The sequence below is a fragment of the Arvicola amphibius genome, chromosome 5 (genome assembly GCF_903992535.2).
Source record: "Arvicola amphibius chromosome 5, mArvAmp1.2, whole genome shotgun sequence".
NCBI classification, from domain to species: Eukaryota; Metazoa; Chordata; class Mammalia; order Rodentia; family Cricetidae; genus Arvicola; species Arvicola amphibius.
This window is the reverse complement of record NC_052051.1, coordinates 62106407-62123898: the sequence shown is the minus strand read 5'-3', so window position 1 is coordinate 62123898 and position 17492 is coordinate 62106407. Positions and strand designations below refer to the sequence as shown.

General features: G+C 42.5%; 1 protein-coding gene across 3 annotated transcripts in view; it reads left to right on the top strand.

Annotated features, from left to right (window-relative positions):
• Positions 1 to 17492, top strand: part of Fmn1 (formin 1) — a 330990-nt gene that overhangs the window by 117488 nt on the left and 196010 nt on the right. For all 3 annotated transcript variants that reach the window (XM_038330188.1, XM_038330186.1, XM_038330189.1), the window contains one exon: positions 2067 to 2128. In XM_038330188.1, the coding sequence (XP_038186116.1) occupies positions 2067 to 2128 (62 nt within the window). The remainder of the gene's footprint in view (positions 1 to 2066; positions 2129 to 17492) is intronic.

Sequence of the window (17492 nt, the reverse complement as noted above, 5' to 3'; positions counted from 1 at the left end):
GAATACGTTTACAAGATGTTCTATGTGATTTCTGTTTTGGGGAAGGTAGATGCTTTCCCAAGAGGCATTACACCTTTTCAAGAAGGTTGAATTAACTGATTTCTTTTGACTGCTTCATAGAAAATTGGGAGGATTGGGGCTCATATTTATTGTCATGTAGGTTGGAACTCTACATCAAAGTCCATTAGAAAAGCATTTGACAAATTTAAGAGATGATACGAAGCCATTGTGTGTGTGTGGAATATAATGGGCAAGTAGAAGGAGTAATATGAGGTGAAAGGAAACAGATCATGAGAAAGAAGTCTTTGGGCTGAAGTCCTTGATGTGTGTGTGTGTGTGTGTGTATGTGTGTGTGTGTGTGTGTGTGAGAGAGAGAGAGAGAGAGAGAGAGAGAGAGAGAGAATGTGTATATATGTGTTTGTGTCTTTCTATGTGTGTCTCTCTGTGTGTGAATGTGTGTCTTTGTGTGTGTGTGTCTTTGTGTGTGTTTGTTCCTGTGTGCCCATGTATATAGGTGTGCTTGTCCATACTTGTGTGGTAGGGGTGGAGGCACAAGAGTTTGATATCCGTTGTTTCTTCAGTTAATCTCAACCACATTTTGGGGGATGGGGCATGTCATTGAACCTAGACTTTTCTATTTTGGCTGTCTGGCTAGTGAGCCCCTGACCTCCACCTGTCTCCTTCCTCTGGCCCAGCTCTTCGGGTGTAGATGCATCTGCCATATCTGGCTTTTATTTGTGGTGTTGGGTATCTGAACTCAACTTCCATGCTTGTGCAGAAAGCACTTTAGCCATGGAGTAACCTCCCCAGCCCATACAGGTAGGAGTCTTCATTCCAAGTTCCATGGAAAGCCAGAAGTGGCATACACTCTGGTTCATGTCTTTAATAGAGCTTTCATACTGTTGTGAGGAGACTCAGTGTTTACGTTGGTAAGAGAGGAACAAGGTGCCCCTTGGAAAGGAGGTGTAGGGTACTGGAAAGATGGTGGTGGTCCTGATTATAGCAGTGCTTGTTGGGGATAGCAACAAGTGGTGTGCTCTTTGGTGTAGTATAGATAGAGAACCCACAGCATTGCCACTGGGGCAGAGTCCCCACAGGGATGTAATGTGGCTACATAGCCCTTAATAGCTGTGCTCTTCTCCTGGTGGGGCTTACTACAGACTTTCATCATCTACTTTTGACTTCAACCCCAGCTTAGAGGAATAGTCTGTCTCTTGCAGTACAGACTTGCGACAGTGAACACATTTGTAAAGAGCTAGTGTGTCACACAGAAGTCAGTGGCCACAGCATTTGGCTCTAGATCTCTCCAGCATGAACTGTACAGTTCTGTGGTTCTGTGCCCCTTAGCTGTTCTCCTGAAATAGAGCTGTCTCCTGCACTTCTAGCCCAGCTAGTGGGATGGTAGCTTTCATATCTGGCTGCAGCTCCTGTGTACACTGGGTCCTATTTCTGGGAGACATGTCATTATATTCAGATAAAGAGTGAACTAGAAATTAATTTTTGTCCCTCTTTCGGCCTCAGTTCTCCAAAGAATCGTTCCTTTAATTGACAGGTAGTCTTGGCTTCTTGGTTGATCAAAAGACTACAGATAGCCTCCGTTCATTCGTGTCTTTTTCTTCTCTCTTTCTCTCATTTCTTTTTTAAACAGAGTTAAAAATAGAGTTCTGTGATCTCAGATAGAAAGTCTCTTTTTATAACCTCCCTCAGCACATCTGTGTTGTTCTCTGGGGGGCCATGAACTCTCAGCTCCTTGAAGACAAACACCTGACCAGTTCTTTCTCTGGCACTTGTTCACATGCCTCTTCTCTTTTTAACCCTACCCTGGTTGCTTAATTTGGCACTTTCCATGATCCAGGCTGTATTGAAAGGAAGGAATCCCCTTTCACTCCAAACCTGGCCATCTGGACACGAGATCTAACAGCTCTCCTTCCTGTCCACATGTGATGGGACGTCTTTTCTTTGGCTCTTGGGAGGGTGGCTGCCGGCAGAGATTCAGGTGATGCGCCCTTGAAGTTTCTGACTCATTTCATGCTCCTTTGTAACTGGCTTCTCTTGTGATCTTCCAGAATACCAGGCTGCTATCTTGCATCTGAAGAGGGAGCACAAAGAAGAAATCGAAAACCTGCAGGTATATTTCTTTGATCTGGCCTTCTGATGGTTATTTTTCTCATGTGCTGAATGAAGTAAGTATTTCTCTCATGTGGGGAGTATTTAACTCGATAGCAGTTGCAGCTCCCAGCTGAAGTAAACATTCCTCTTAGTGGGCAGCACCTAGCTAGGTTTCTTTTGCAGCTCCCAGGTGCCAATGGGCACCAACCTTATTCTGGGATGAAAACCTGGATATAGTACTTAATAAACCCTGTTTCCTAACATTGGAAAAAATCGCCATAAATGCCTTGGGCTTTGACCAGAAGAGTGATTCTGTGTTTTTAAATCAGGAAAGACAAGAGTATTGAGATTTTTACTGTTCGGGGTGAGTATTTAAAAAACTGGATGGTGTTATGCACCCTGTAATTCATTTCTGTTCCACTCAGCCCTCTGCGTGCCTCTTAGCTCCTCCCTGGGGTATGATATCATGCAGAGGAAGAGTGTGCTGAGTCATTCTGTGTCCTCAGGGCGTGCAGGAAGGTGCCAGTGTGTCCTCCTCTGTTTGCCATAGCATTGCCAATCTCTAGATTTGGTGTTGGCTTACAGGGCATATGACAGGAAGTTTAGAATCTTAGTTTAAAGCCGCTGGATGGTGAATCATATCTTGAGTCTAGGTTAGGAGTGGGTGGGGTAAGCCACATGTATTGTCCAAGAATAGTGGCCTTTTTAAAATAAAACTCCTGTTCTTTTAATATGAACTCATTATTTGCCACTTTAATCAGTTTGTGGCTAAAATATCTTGCCTTTTAAATTTTATTGACAAATAGATATTCTAATTTATAGCACGTGGCTTGTTTGGAGACAGTATGCGTTCTGGAGTGGCTACACTGAGTTTAATTATAAATATGCTACTTCAATGAATTTATCGATCAGATATTCTTCCTCTTCATTTTGTTTTTGTTGACAAATAGGAGTTGGATATGATTTACAGTGTACAACATGTTTTAGAATATCATACTTTGTATCATGACTGGGATTCATTAACAAAAGTATTATGCCATATACTTAACTGATTTTTAGTAAGTAGATTCCAGTCTGTTAGCAGTGTTCAGGTATGTAATACTTGCTACTATCACGACAACTACAACCAATCACTTCAACTCCCTTCTCCTATCTTACTGAAAGTTTATATCCTTTAATCAACCTCTTTTTGATTATTTCCCTACCTATCATCCCCTGCTTTAGAAGCCATGATTTTGTTTTTGTGAATTCAGCTTTCTTAAATCAATCATATAAGGAGATCACATAGTATTTATATATCTGTGTCCAGTTTATGTTTTTTAGCATCTTTCAGGTTCATCCATATTACTAAAAGTGACAGGATTTCCTTTTTTAAGGCTGAATAATATTCCATTGTATAGATGCATAGTCCACATTTTTTATCCTTTCATTCTTTTACACACACCCAGATTGATTCTATATCTTGCCTTTTGTGAACCATGTTGTAGTTAGCATAGGACTGCAGCTATAGCTTCCTTTTGGGACATATATAGTAGTGGAGCTATTCATTCATAGGGTGGTTCAGTTTTTAATAGCTCTCCTAGTTTATATTCCCATGAAAGGAATTAATGGCTCTCTGGTTACCATGCCCTTGCCAGTACTTGTTATCCTCATCTATTTTGGTAATAGCCATTTGCACAAGTGAGAAGCGATATCCCGTTTTAATTTGCGTTTCCCTGATAGTAATGCTACACATATTTCCATATACTTAGTGGCCATTTTATGTATACTTCTGGGAAATAGCTACTCCTTCCTTGCTCCTTTTAAAATCAGCTTGTTTTCCTGTATGATGTCATCTGCATTCCTTGTATATTTTGTTTATTAACTACTTATTAGATTCACATAAGTTTCTCCTTTCAGTTTTCTGTAGTATGTTTTCAAATACAGTTGAAGGGTTAGTAAGGTAGCTGAGCAGCCACCAAGTAGCCACCTAGTTCAATCCCCAGGGCCCACATGGTAGAAAGAGAAAAGTGACTCATATATGTTGTCCTCTGATCTTCACAGGCATGCCATAGCATGAGTACATGTGTGTATGTTCGTGTGCACATCCACCCACCTACCCACACCCACACTCACATGAAACAGTAAATAAATATGTGAAGAGAGCAAGTCATTCAAAATGAGACATTATTTTTGGTTATACAAGAACTCATTGCAAATAGCCAAATATATAAGTAGCTAGTGTACAGATTCTTGTCACAGCTATTCACACTAATACACATGGTTTGGTAGAGGGGATGAGTTAATTTAACAATGAAACAAAGTGGAAAGGTGCATCTCACTCCAGGGGAAAAGGACAGAGGGAGGCTGTCATTTCCCTGGGTGTAAAATGACTTCACTTCCTTTTCTGTGTGGGGGAATGAAAAGGGTTCTGAGCTATCCAAGAGGATTGAGGTTGATGGTGGATATTTAAAGCACGATTAAGAGACCGGCAGGTACAGAAGTGATTCCATAGACAGGTTTATTAACAGTGAAGTTGTCAGAGTCATTTGTTTTCCCACTTGTAAATCATCTCTGTGAGGAGCCAACTAAATAATACTCACACTCGAGGGAAATGCTTAGCTTTTTGAGTTATTACTCCAGTGGACACTGAGCTAAGCATATTACATGTATATTATGCTGAGAAAATCCTTTGATCCTACCTCTCAAATGAAGAAAGGCTTGGCACGTTAGTCAGCATGCCACTGCTATAGCAAACACTCAACATAATAGACCCAATGCAGAGAAAGGTTTATTTTTGCCTCATGGTTTCAGTCCATGGTCATTTGTCCTTGTTCCCTTTGACTTGTGGTGGGTGTACATGGCAGAAAAGGCCTGTTAACTTCACTGAGTGTGTGAAGCACAGAGACAGGAAGGGCCCAGGATCCTACTGTTTCTTTTAAAGGCATAGCCCCTAGTGTCCTCACTTTCTCCCACTAGGTTCTCCTTCCTGAAGGTCCTGTAAAATACCTGTTTCCTATAGGCTGGGGATCAACCTTATAACATACGGGCTTTGAGGGAACATTGAACATCCAAACTAACAACTAGAGATGGGAAAGCAAAGAGCAAATGACAGGGAATAAATGTCTGGGAAGCTGAATGTAATGATCTGTCCTGTCCCTTTAAGAGATAAACCCCACCCACTCTCTCCACTGTCAACCGAGGCAAGCTGATCTTTTGCTTTTAGGATCTTCCTTCTGCTTTTGAGTCATGGCACCATTGTTATGATTTAAATAAAACGGTGCTATTCCCCAAGTGGCTGCAGTGAACAGTGGGTCCCAAGACCATGGCGGGCCACAAAGGCAGTCAGTCCCAGGCAGGGAGCCCCCTAGTGGCCCACGGGCCATGAGCGCCAGTGGGTCCTAGGGAGGGAGCCGCATGATGACTGAGAGACCAATGTACGCCATGCAGATTGAGGTTGTATATTTATTTAGTGGGTTATAGAAGGGAAAGAGAAAGGGAGGGAGAAGGGGGACAAGGAAAGAAACAGAGGGTGGAGAGGAGAGGAGTCACACCAGGAGCTACCTCTTTGGGAGAGAGATGGAAAAGGAAGGAGCTCAGACTATAAACATAAGGAAGATCTGCCTCCCTTGGCAGTGGATGGTGGGAAGGAGTGGGCAGTGCTTATCTCTTAAAGGGAAAGGACAGACCATTACATTAATTTCTGTTTAAGATATAGGTTAGATTAGGATATGATTAGCATTACTGAATATTAAGAAATTTTCATAATTATACTTTATAGATTTTGGAGTTAATTTCTTAAATCATCATCTCTTCTTTTGATGCCGTTGGTGAAGTTAGATTTTTTTATGCCCCAAATATATGTTTATGCTAAGTTGCAGTAGTTGCCTGTGGCATTCTACTGCCATGCAGGCATCAGGCCCAGTTTCTATAGTTAACTATTTCTTGAAACATGCTGTAGTCACAGGCAGACAGCCAGCAGTCTGTGGTCTGCCCCCAAGAAGCATTTTGTTTCAAGTATAGTACTTTAAAGATTTGAAATAGGAATACTCATTTTAAATGTAGTGGTTTGTGTGTAAGAAATAGAGTTCCAGCATTTTGTTTAAATACATTAGAAAATTTGGCACTCATGTTGTTCCATAAAGCTTCAAACTGCTCAACATGGTAGCTGGTATCCACTTCACCTATACTTTTCTGTCCACCACTGTCTGCCCTGGATGGTTTACCTACTTGACTCCTGTGTGCTTTAACTAGCTCCTGTTTCTGAATGATAATGCAAACACAATGAGATGAATAGTTTGGCAACAACAGCAACCAGTCAGAGTAGATGCTATTTGTAACATACACAGATCAAAATCCAGCATGGCTATACTTGTGGATGCTCTCTGAATATCACCCCTACCTATGTCATCCTTCCACTGGACTGATGGAAGGCAATGGCCAGGAGGACCAGTGCTTTGATGTTCATGTCCCAGCAGACTTCCAGTTACACTTTCTTTTTCATCAACAGGGCATGGAGAAGTCAGATGTTTCAGGACTTCCTTAGCCTGTCTTTCTGTGCTGGTTTGAGTCAGTTGTCCACTTCTCCCTCCAGCAATGGAAACTATGTAGAATGCTCTGTTGGGAGATCGGCCTTTGCAGCTGGTCACATGAAGGCCAATGGGTGGAGGAGCACTGAGCTAGCTCCTGGCAGTCATTGAGTAGCATGAGAACCAGGTTTGGTTCTCAGACTAGCTTTTCAAATTTGGACTCTTACACACATAAAGTTTTTTATTGATGCCTTGAATGAATCAGATATTGCTGCCTTGTGCTTATTCACTACTGTGCAAATACAGACATTTGACTGACATTTCAAATGACCAGGGAAGGAAGTTGTGACAGCTCAGATATTTTCCATAATGTCATTATTTTAAATAATTTACAATTTTATCATAAGAAAGTTCTTTCTTACATCCCCCTCCCCAATATGTGTTTCTTTTAGTATATCCCATCTTCATGATACTCATTATTGTCTAGTTCAAGTTTTGATAATCTTATCGTTTTGGCTTTCTTTAGGGAGAGACAGAACATTCCCTTTGGGGTTTCCTTAGAGCTTCTTGCCTGAGAAGCTTCTGTGTAGGGTTTGGAGGAAGCATTGTTTAGCAAGTTCACAGTCACTGAGTAGAAACAGTTCAGACCTCTTCAGGCAGTTGATATAACTCATTCTCTCCCAGTACAATAGTTATTTCTTTGAGGTTCCTTAGGAACTAGGGTTTGAAAATCACCCCCATAAACTCTTTCATAGCTGATCTATGTCTTTATCACTGCTTAAGGACCAGGAGAGGTGTTAGTTTGCATTGGATGGTAGTGTAGGAGAACTTGGTTCTCTTTGGCACCAGGACTTCAGTTTCTTGCACAATGACCATAAGAAATAGGTAAATTCTCTGAAACTTAAAGTTTGCTCAGTCTCAGCCACTGTACGTTATTGATCATGTTAGTGGTGCAGCTAATATCACCACTCCACCCAAGGGATGTTGAGCAGGACACACCCTGATGGTGCTAGTTCTATAGCACAGCTGCTTCTCATCCATCTTCCTTGGGTTCAGCCTCTTTATAATTAGACAAATTGAGCTTAAAGTGCTTTTCAGTTTTGTTGTTGTTGTTGCTATGAGTATTTCTTTGGTACATTTGACTTACTTTTTGAGTGTACCTTAACCATGCTTTCAGTCCATTCCCATATCCTAGAGCCCAATACCAGGATGGTCTGAACTGTAGCTTCTTCAGCTTCTGTACTCATGGCCTCATTTCATCCTAGAATACTTTCATGCAGTCCTGTTGTTCTAAGTTACTTTCCTGTTGCTGCAATAACATCCATGACCAAAGCAACTTGGCCGGGTGGGGTCAGTAGGAGGGGCTGAGGGCCAGGACACGTTTATTTGGTTTGTACTTTCAGGTCAGAGTCCATCACAAAAGGAAGTCAGGACAAAAACTCAAGCTGGAGCTGAAGTGGAAACAATAGAGGAATGTTGATTACTTGTTTTCTCCCTGGCTCATCATGCTTAGCTAACTTTCTTATAAAGTCCAGGCTCACCTGCCTAGGGATGGTGCTGCCCACAGCGGACTGGACCTTCCTATATCAATTAACAAACAACACAATGCTCCATAGGCATGCCCAAAGGCCAACCTAATTCTTCAATTGAGGTTTCCTCTTTCCAGGTGACTCTGGGTTATATCAAGTTGACAATAAAAAATTAAGGAGAATACATGAGGATTTAGGTATATATAAAGTGAGATTGATATGTTTAATTTTGCATAAAGAATTAAATTTTGGCTGAATATTTGATTCTGAGGTATGTAGAACATCTTCAATTTTTAGGTTTTATTGGTAGCTAGAGTATTGATTATAATAAGCAATGCTGAGATTACCACATTGCATAAACACAAAATGACAAAAGTATATTTAGAGCCATTTCAGAAGTCATTGGAAGTTCTGTTTTAATCCCAAGCCAAAACTCATTTGATTTTTTTTTTATGAAACTTAATTCAGGAACTTAAACATTAAAACTAGACATTATAACACTGACCAGTCAAAGGAGAAGTAATTTTAGATATCATGTGCTAAGAAATGATGAGAGGAAAATATTAAAGATTTGTTTCCTATAGTAAGTCATGGCTTCTATAAGAGTGGAAAGCTTCTGGGACAGTAAAGACAGTGTGGTTCATAACGTGTCATTGTTTTCCCTGAGTTGAACTACCTCTGGCAGCATTCACGGGGATTATGCGACATGATAACATATGCAATGGGAAGTGAGCGCGTGTATGTTTTTCAAACGGGGCTGACAGAGTGACCTCAGATTCATTACACGGTTGGTTTTAATTAACTTTTGGTCATTGCACACTCAGAAACCTCTTAACTGGTGTCAATTTTTTCGTTACTCTCACATGCATTTTAACAAGCCGTGAAGCTGGTTCTATAGAACAGCAGCTTTCTGAAATACTCTGCAAGAAAGGTTTGTGGTTTCTAGTCAGTTCAGTTTGAGAAATAGCTACTTGTTCGTTTGGTGCAGGTTTGCCGTGTTGGAGAAGAGCTACAGAAATTTGAATCACTCCCCCATGAGAAACTTCTCTTTTGATCTCCATGTTGTGATGTCATATAATTTATTATCTCCATGCAGAAGTTGCTTTCTGAATTCCACTCAAGTTTTTTTAGGATTTCCCTCACATTTCTGCTGCAAGACTCTGGCCTCTGGTCTGCTTACTCAAGGCATCTCAGGGGCAGATGATTTTTGTTTTTCTCTCTGTCTAATACAGAGCCGACCCAATCATCTCTGTTGCTGTGATAAACCACTCTGTTCAAAAGCAATTTTGAGAAGGAACCTTTTTTTTTTCATTTTCTTTTCTTTTTTCTTTATTTTTTCTTCTTACATTGTCAGGCCAAAGTCCATGGTCAAGGAAAGTCAGAACAGAAACTCAATCAGTAACAGAAACAGAAATCACCGAGGAACCCTCTTATTTTCTCTCTTTTAAGCTCATGCCTAGATAGCTTCCTTATTACTCAGGGAATGGTTCCACCCACAGTGGGTTATATCCTCCCTTATCAATCAGCAATCAAACAGGCATGCCCACAGGCCACTTGGATCTGTTCTTTCCCTCATTTGAGACTTCCTTCTCTGGAGACTCTAGGCAGCTGTCCTCAACCTGTGGGCGGTGAGATATCCTGCATATCAGATATTTACATTGTCATCCATAACAGTAGCAGAACTACAGTTATGAAGTAGCAGCTACAATGGAACAATTTTATGGTTGGGGGGGGTCACCACAGCATGAAGAACTATATTAAAGGGTCGCAGCAGTAGAAAGTTGAGACCCACTGCTCTAGGGTGCGTCGGGTTGACATTTGAAGCTTTCTAGGGGAAGTACCCTAAAAAAGTTCTTGGTCCACAGGTTACATACAAATATTTCTTATAATTTATGCGTGAAAATAAATGTATCCGACTTTAATCAAGTTCCTGTCATGTGTCCAACATAAAACCTGTAAAGGTTGTGACTTGTCAGAAGTTCTAAACTAGTAAATGAAAACCCTGAGTTGAATCCAGCGAGGTAGGGCTGATTTGAAAGTATCATTCATTCCACTAAGCAATATAGCATTAATTCAAAGAACATTAGACTTCTAGATTCTGATCCATTAGTCACTGTGAATATCATGAACTTAAAGAAACACTTTGGGCTTATCTTCCCAATATCTCAAATGAAGAACCAGACCACATGATCCCTAGGAGAATCTTTGAATGCCAACTTTAAAAAAGTTTGATGTATCCATCACATCTCAGTATAGGGTTGTCTAATTCAGAACCTCTAAATCCCTACCTGCCCTGTACCCTTAAAAGAAGCAAAAGCCTTTTAGCTCCTTCTAGATGTTGTTCTTGTTAGCCCGTGAACCACTCACTCTCAGTGGCCTGTGGCGAGATGTGTGATGGGGTTCCAGCTGTACCCTAAGCGGAGTCTCATCAGGTACGCCACTTGCAGAAGGAAGCAGCTCCTAAAACAGTCAGGAAAACATCTTTGGGAGGCCCCGTTTTCTCCTCAGCATCAGGAGGAAGTGTGAATGTGGGGCGGAAAGACTTCTTTGGATCTCGATTGCTTCCTTTTTCAAGGTGAAAGAGTAAAAGTAAAAGCCATTGCCTTCGCGGCCTGCAGGGAGCTGGATAGTTTAGCAGTCACACGTAGGGCCAGCACTTTAAGCAGTCTGGAACCATCCAAGGAATGACAGGCTGTTTGGTCTGCTCTGAACTGCTATTCTTTGGGTTGTGGGATACGAGGAAATGGACCCGCCAGCACTTGACCTTCCCTTTACGGGAAGCGTTTTTTGGTTCACTCCATTCATCACAAGCTCCGCTCCGTTCCTAAGTGAGGAGAAGCATCACTGAGCCCTGGCCTCTGGCAGGCTCCGCTCATTGCACAATGCAGTCACATTTGTGGTCACTCCCACAAGCAAAACGGTCCAGGGAGAGCTGCCAAGTGGAAAATTAACTTAGATTGTACCTTGTCCCCCAGAGAACTGAATTACCATTCATGGTGGCCTCCATGAGGAGAAACTTGTGGGCGTTCTTACTTATTCATCCCTGGCCCTCTTCCTTGGTCCCTTCTAATGGTTTGCACCTTGCTGTTGGAACAAACTGAGTGCACACTACCCGTGAGCTGATACACTTCAGCTCACAAAAATGTTAATCCGAGACCTATTCATTTGTATATTTGTCTTAATCACCACGGTTCATTTAAATCATAATTTCCGTGAAGTCAAGGGAGCCATTTGGACATTACACAAAACTGCCACAAATGTGAAACTTGACATTTTGTAAAACTTTCCTGGTATTCCCCCAAGTGTTCATATCAGCGTAACTAAGATGCCAATAAAGGAAGAAAGAGAATCCCTTAGGGACTATTTTTAATCCATCTTTCCATAGTGCATAATATAAACTGTTACGAGTCGAGTGGAATTAAATCCTATGCATTTGCTGGTCTGCCGATGTTGCGAATGAGACCCTTAGGCTCCTTAGAACCCTGTGGGTAGACCTGGTACATCTTACATTCAGGGAACCTCAGCCTGAGCGTTTACCCCCTATAATTCACATGTTGTCATGTTGTGCCAATGGACAGGGGAGAGGGGCAAGGTAGAATGAAGACTATGTTCCTTGGTTCCCCGTAGCACAGAGATTTGTACTGTTATCGGTGCCCCTTCACATACCATCAGTACAAGTCCTCCCTGAATTCCAGGATCATGGTTTGTTATGAAGAAAAATTTCCTGAAATGTAATTTGATATATATGTCTCTGATTTCCATAAATGGATGAGAATTTCTTATTTTGTCTGTGGAAGCTGCTGTATATGTTGATACTGTTCCATCGATTTTGTTTTCATCTTCTTTATCTGTTATTAACGTACATATTAAATAATCTTAACTGGCAAATGTGGTTTTCCGTTTGATAGGGAATCTGTTTTATTTTGGAAGCAATCCCTAGATTCACCACTGGAGGTCAGGTTGGCCCTTTTCCTCTCAGAACCAGCCAAGGAGGCTTTCTTAGGATGCTTGAAGCCTCTCCCATTTTAAACTAAGATGTTTTGCTTTAAACAAATTAACTTTAAAAAAATAATCCAACTTAGTTATTTTATAGAGAAACATACTCATAAAATGTGTATATTTATGTACAGAGATAAAGCTAAAATCTCTTTATAGAAGTATATAGCTTCTTTCTCATCTATTTTCCTGTGTATTCATCCACACATCCATTGTGTACATCTAAAAGTCGAAAAGGAAGTTAGAGCTATCTCTATCATTTGTTCGTTCTTTCAGTGCATATTAATAAAGTGCCTAGTGGTTGCTGGCACTTTGCAGATGCTAGAGGAACCAGATCAGACCCCCATGCATTGGGATGGGGAGAGGATAGGAAGGAAGAGAAAAGAGGGAGAGAGAGGGAGTGAGGGAAAGAGGGGAAAGAGAGGAAAGGATGGGGAGAGGAGAGGAGGAAAGGGAAAAGAGGGAGGGAGAGGAAGTGAGGGAGAGAGGGGAAGCAAAGGAAAGGAGGGCGAGATAGGATAAGAATAAGAGAAGATATCTTTCATGGAATGTTGCATGCTGAGTTTTAGAGCAGTGATCTGTGGGGACAAGGACAGAAACTATTAGGAAGGGACATTGAAAGAAGAGCAAAAGGTACGAAAAGCCGGGCTATGCGAAAGGACCACAGAGAGCTTTGTCACTAGAACATCACGAGTGGCAAACAGGACTGCCACTGAAAAGGAAGCTTTGAAGCAGAACTTTTCAGCCTTTATGTGCTGTGTCTCGGAAGGGGACAGTCATTCTACCAGGGCTCAGGTTCTGTGTTTATATGTATGTGGAAGGAAGAGGGGCCTGTGAAACAGAGCTTCCTGCATATGAGGCCCTACAGTATCACTCTAAGGTAATGCTGGAGTGAGACACACATTGGCCTGCAGGTTTGCAATCCTGCCCATCCATGTAGGCCACAGCACAGGAAGGCACGAGGCCTTGCAGGGCTTTTGTCAAGTCCTCTAGTTTTGCCCTCCGGACGTGATGAGATCCACTGGCTGGTAGTATGTGGAAGCTGAAACGGTTCCCAAGGCCCTGCTTGCTGTTGAAGAGGTGGATTTTAGGAAATGGAGGGGCATCTAGGAAGGGTCATGGTCATTCAGGACAGAGATATTGGTGGCTTCAAGGTGCAGGGATAAAGGAAAGAGCTACGCTGTCTGACCACGAGCACTTGCATTGTATCTCTGCCAGTGTTGGTCTCTGCTGAACCCCGAACTATTGAAGCTCTTTCCATTGCTCCTCTTTTAATCTGGTTCTCAATCTGAGGTCATGACCCCTTTGGGGGGGGGGTCAAATGTCAGACAGTCTGCATATCAGATATTTACATTACAATTCATAATTAGCAAAATTAGAGTTATGAAGTAGCAATGAAATAATTTTATGATTGGATCTCACTGTAACATTAGGAACTGTATTAAAGGGTCACAGCATTAGGAAGGTTGAGGATCACTGCTTTAAATATTTACAGCTTGATGCTGCCTGTGGTACCCAGGATCTTGTAAGTATACATTAAATACTTAAATGAATTACCAGGGAGGGAAAGGGAGACGATAACATAGTGTCATATTTGAGTGACGACTGGGCATCCTTCCATATCTGAACTTGTTATACATACGCAACCAGACGGTTGCGTCCATCAACAGCGGCAGTTCCTCGGAATATCTGTAGGGGGCCATGTCATATAGCTGTGTACCTGTGTCTGTTTTCGTTCTATCTGCTCTAGAGATATGATAAACAGAATTCAGAGTGTTCATACAGTCTTCAAATTCGACAGAGAAAGTCCAAAGGTTGAACTATGGGAAATGGTTAATATTTGCTCTGTCTTGGTGTAGAAATCAGCCTGACTTACATGACTTAACTGAATGAGTTCACAGTAGAAGACAAGGACATGAGTATGTGGGGACGGCTCCTCTTCTGGATGGTCCCCGAGAGCGTGCCTCTGGGACAGTCACAGGGCATCAGCTGGAGACTGAAATGCGTACTCAACATCACTCTACGTAGACTTGTTGAGCCATCTCCTGACTCTAGCGAGGACAGTTTTCCAGCTTTCAGGAAAATCCATGACATAGAAAATTATTGAAAATTTCTTCCTCGGCTCAAATAATTCCTGGCCCAGTGAGTAGGCTAAATGCATCATTAGATTTTCCTAACAGCCCAATCTGATGTTTTATCCCTTAAGACATAGCTATTGATTATATTGGTCTTTAGTGCAGGCCTCTCTAAAGTTCTTTGTAGTCTTGCTTGCTCGTAAACCGTGATGGCGATTCTGCTGCCTCCTCCTCCTTGCCTACCTCTTGTTCCTCTTTCTCCTCCTCGTGCAGTGGATCAAATCCGCTTCATAAATTCTTTATAGTAAAAATTGTACTTTTCCAGTTACAGGAATGTGGGACTCTGGCACAGATGCAAATCCTAGAGAATGATTGGAAGACAAGGAATGGAAATAAATCTAATATTTAAGTTGTGTTTATCAAATATCTTTTCATAACAAATGTATGATTGAGTAATTCCTTACTTCTCCCATGAATACAAGTTTTTTTTTTTTTAAATTTAGACACTTAGAGTTTGTAAATCTGCCTGCACTTTTTTTTTTTCCCATCTCAGACTTGTGTTGTTCAGTTGGCTCAACTGTTAAAGCTAGGCTCCCAGTCAGCCACACCATCTTTAACTATCTCAGGCGGCGAAACACTCTGGTGGTTGTGATACAGAACACGATTTCCTTTTTGATAGTCAGTCCTGAGCACAGAGAGTACCGCTCTTTCTGATCTTGACGCACGGTTCCGTGGTTTTCCTGTGAAACCCTGATGTTCCGGGGGGAGTGGCTCGCTTTGGGTAGTGTGAATGTCAGAAGCCAATGGAAACTCCTTTCCCCCGAGCTGGAAAGCGATGGTGGATGGGCTCAAAACAGAGGAGGGGAGAAAACGAGATTGCCTTACGAATCTGGCAAGATCAGCCACACCAATAAAGCCAAATCCAATGATGTTTTATGGGTCTGAATTTATGGGAGTGCCCAGGATCAAAGGGCTCGAGGCCCGCTGGACTGCAAGGCCCACAGTTCATGGCAAAAACTCATCAAAAAGAACATTTTAGTCGTTTAAACTTTTCATTTTAATCAGCCACAGTAATAAAAAGAGCCTTTAGGTGTCTAAAAACATTCTGCAAGATCAAGAGGCTGTTTTCCCATTTCTAGAAGCAACTTTCTTATTGGATCCATATAACGCCTGTGGCCTCAGAGTGTCAGGGGGCCATTGCCGCCACACCGTTTGCCTTTGTGGGATGGTTCCTTTTCGGTTCTTCTAACTGCGCATTATGTGATAATAAATTATGGTACCTGACGGAAGGACCATAAAATTTTCACACCGTTTATCAAGCCCCTTCAGCCATTTAAAGTCGGGTCTCTGACAGCAAGCCAGGGACTGATGTTTAGACAGAAACAGGGACCACTGCCTGTGTCGTGACTAGCACCAGGAAACAGCGCCGCAGAGGAGAAAGAACACAAAGGCTTCAGAGTGAGAAGATGCTGTCGGATCCAGAGCCCGAGCCCGACAGACCCTTCGCACCGTTGTGCTTTTTGACAGTACCCCTGTCACGTGTCGTTCAGAATGCACGTGTTGGGTTTATAACAGTTGCCAATGCTGCAGAGAGAAAGAACGAGCATGTGCTGGATGGGTGGGGCACGAAAGCAGCCTGTATGTTACAATCTCACAGTGTTCAGCCTGAGCAAATCAATCAGGGAGCTGGACAGAAGGGTGTAAATTGCTCAGAAAATATTCCCGAGGGTGGAAGATGGTGAAACCGAGGTACTCAGAGGAATAAGGGGAGAGGGGAGTGGTGGTTGCAAAATCCTTTTCTATGTATCTACCTATCCTTTTGCTTTGTGCACACCTCCTATCTCCACACAGGAAAAGACTGATTGGGCTGATGTTTCCTTTCTCAGACTTGGGCATCGTCCTCTGCCACCTCCTGCACTTCTTGCACATTGGTCGTTCCATTCAAGGCACGGGGCTTCCTGAATTTCAGTAATGGATTCGGCCATCCTAGGTGTTGAGATTCCTTCCTTCAGTCATACTGTTCCCTTAAGCTTAAATCCCTGCTCTCCCTGGAAAAGTTCCCAACACCAAGTACATGCCACAAGCCCCGGCGCCAGTTTCCTTCTGTTTCGGGTTCTCTGACATGGGTCCTCAGACCACATTCAGGGTAATTGTCCGGTGCTGCCAATCGTCTTGGACCAGTGGCACAGTCCTGCACCCTCCGTACCCACAGCCGGGATCCAGTTCCTTCCCTTCTTCCTTTGGCTATACTTCTGCCCCATCTGTTCAGCTTTGCCTCGCACTCCACCGCCCCAAAGGGGGTTTTAGTCACTTGACTTTGTCACTTAAAGATTAATTTATTTTTGCACCTTTGCCTCTCCTTGGGGGCTTTCTATACCTCCTTGTTGGCGTTTGTGTTTTCCCCTGGGTCCCAGCATCACATTGCTGACTTTTTCTGGAAAATCGGAAAATGTTCCCGTTGTCTCATTCTAAAACGTCCAAAGCTGGAATACCTAGAAATAACCTCAAGGTTTAAGGGACTCCACATCATTTAGCGCCCCCTCCTGGTCATAACACAATTCTCAGAGCGGTGTCATTTCGCAGCAGCCTTGTTCATTTGAAATTTCACCCCTCTCCTGGAAGTCCACACAAGAAACCTCAGGTGCATCCTAAGCAGCTCTTACTCCCTCCGTTTCAGCGTCTTCTTGATGGCCAAACAGTGCTAACTGTAGCTCCCTTGTCCTCTGCCGTACACATTCTCCCAGCATCCCCTTGCTGTCATGTGACCCTAGGGTTTTAGCCTAACTTACACACATCCATACCCTTCTCAGACCAATATCCTTCACTTGTACGCATCTCTAAGAGGCTCATGGTTACCTCGTACGTGAAACGTAATGCACTTATTCGGGTATTTAAAACCTGATATCAGCTTCCAACTAGTTTGCTTTTATATTTTCACCTTTTGCCCCTCCTTTCCCACTTTCCTTCTTTGTTCTTTCGCTTATTGAGTCCAGTAGGTGCTCACTGGCAAATATGACACATTTCTCCCTCCTTAAGGCTTCTGTCATACTGTTCTTAGGCACCTCACAGACTCTAACATTATAACCATGCCCTTGTCTACCTTTCTGTATCTATAACCCCCAGTCCCTACCACAGCGTGGATTAAAACCTTTAACAGAGAGCAGACAGTTGTCTTTTCCATCACAGTAAGATATCAGTGAATAAACTAACCATAGTGTTTTTTTCTTTTTTTCACCCCCATAGTAGAATAGTTAGCGTTTTTCAAATTCTAAGGC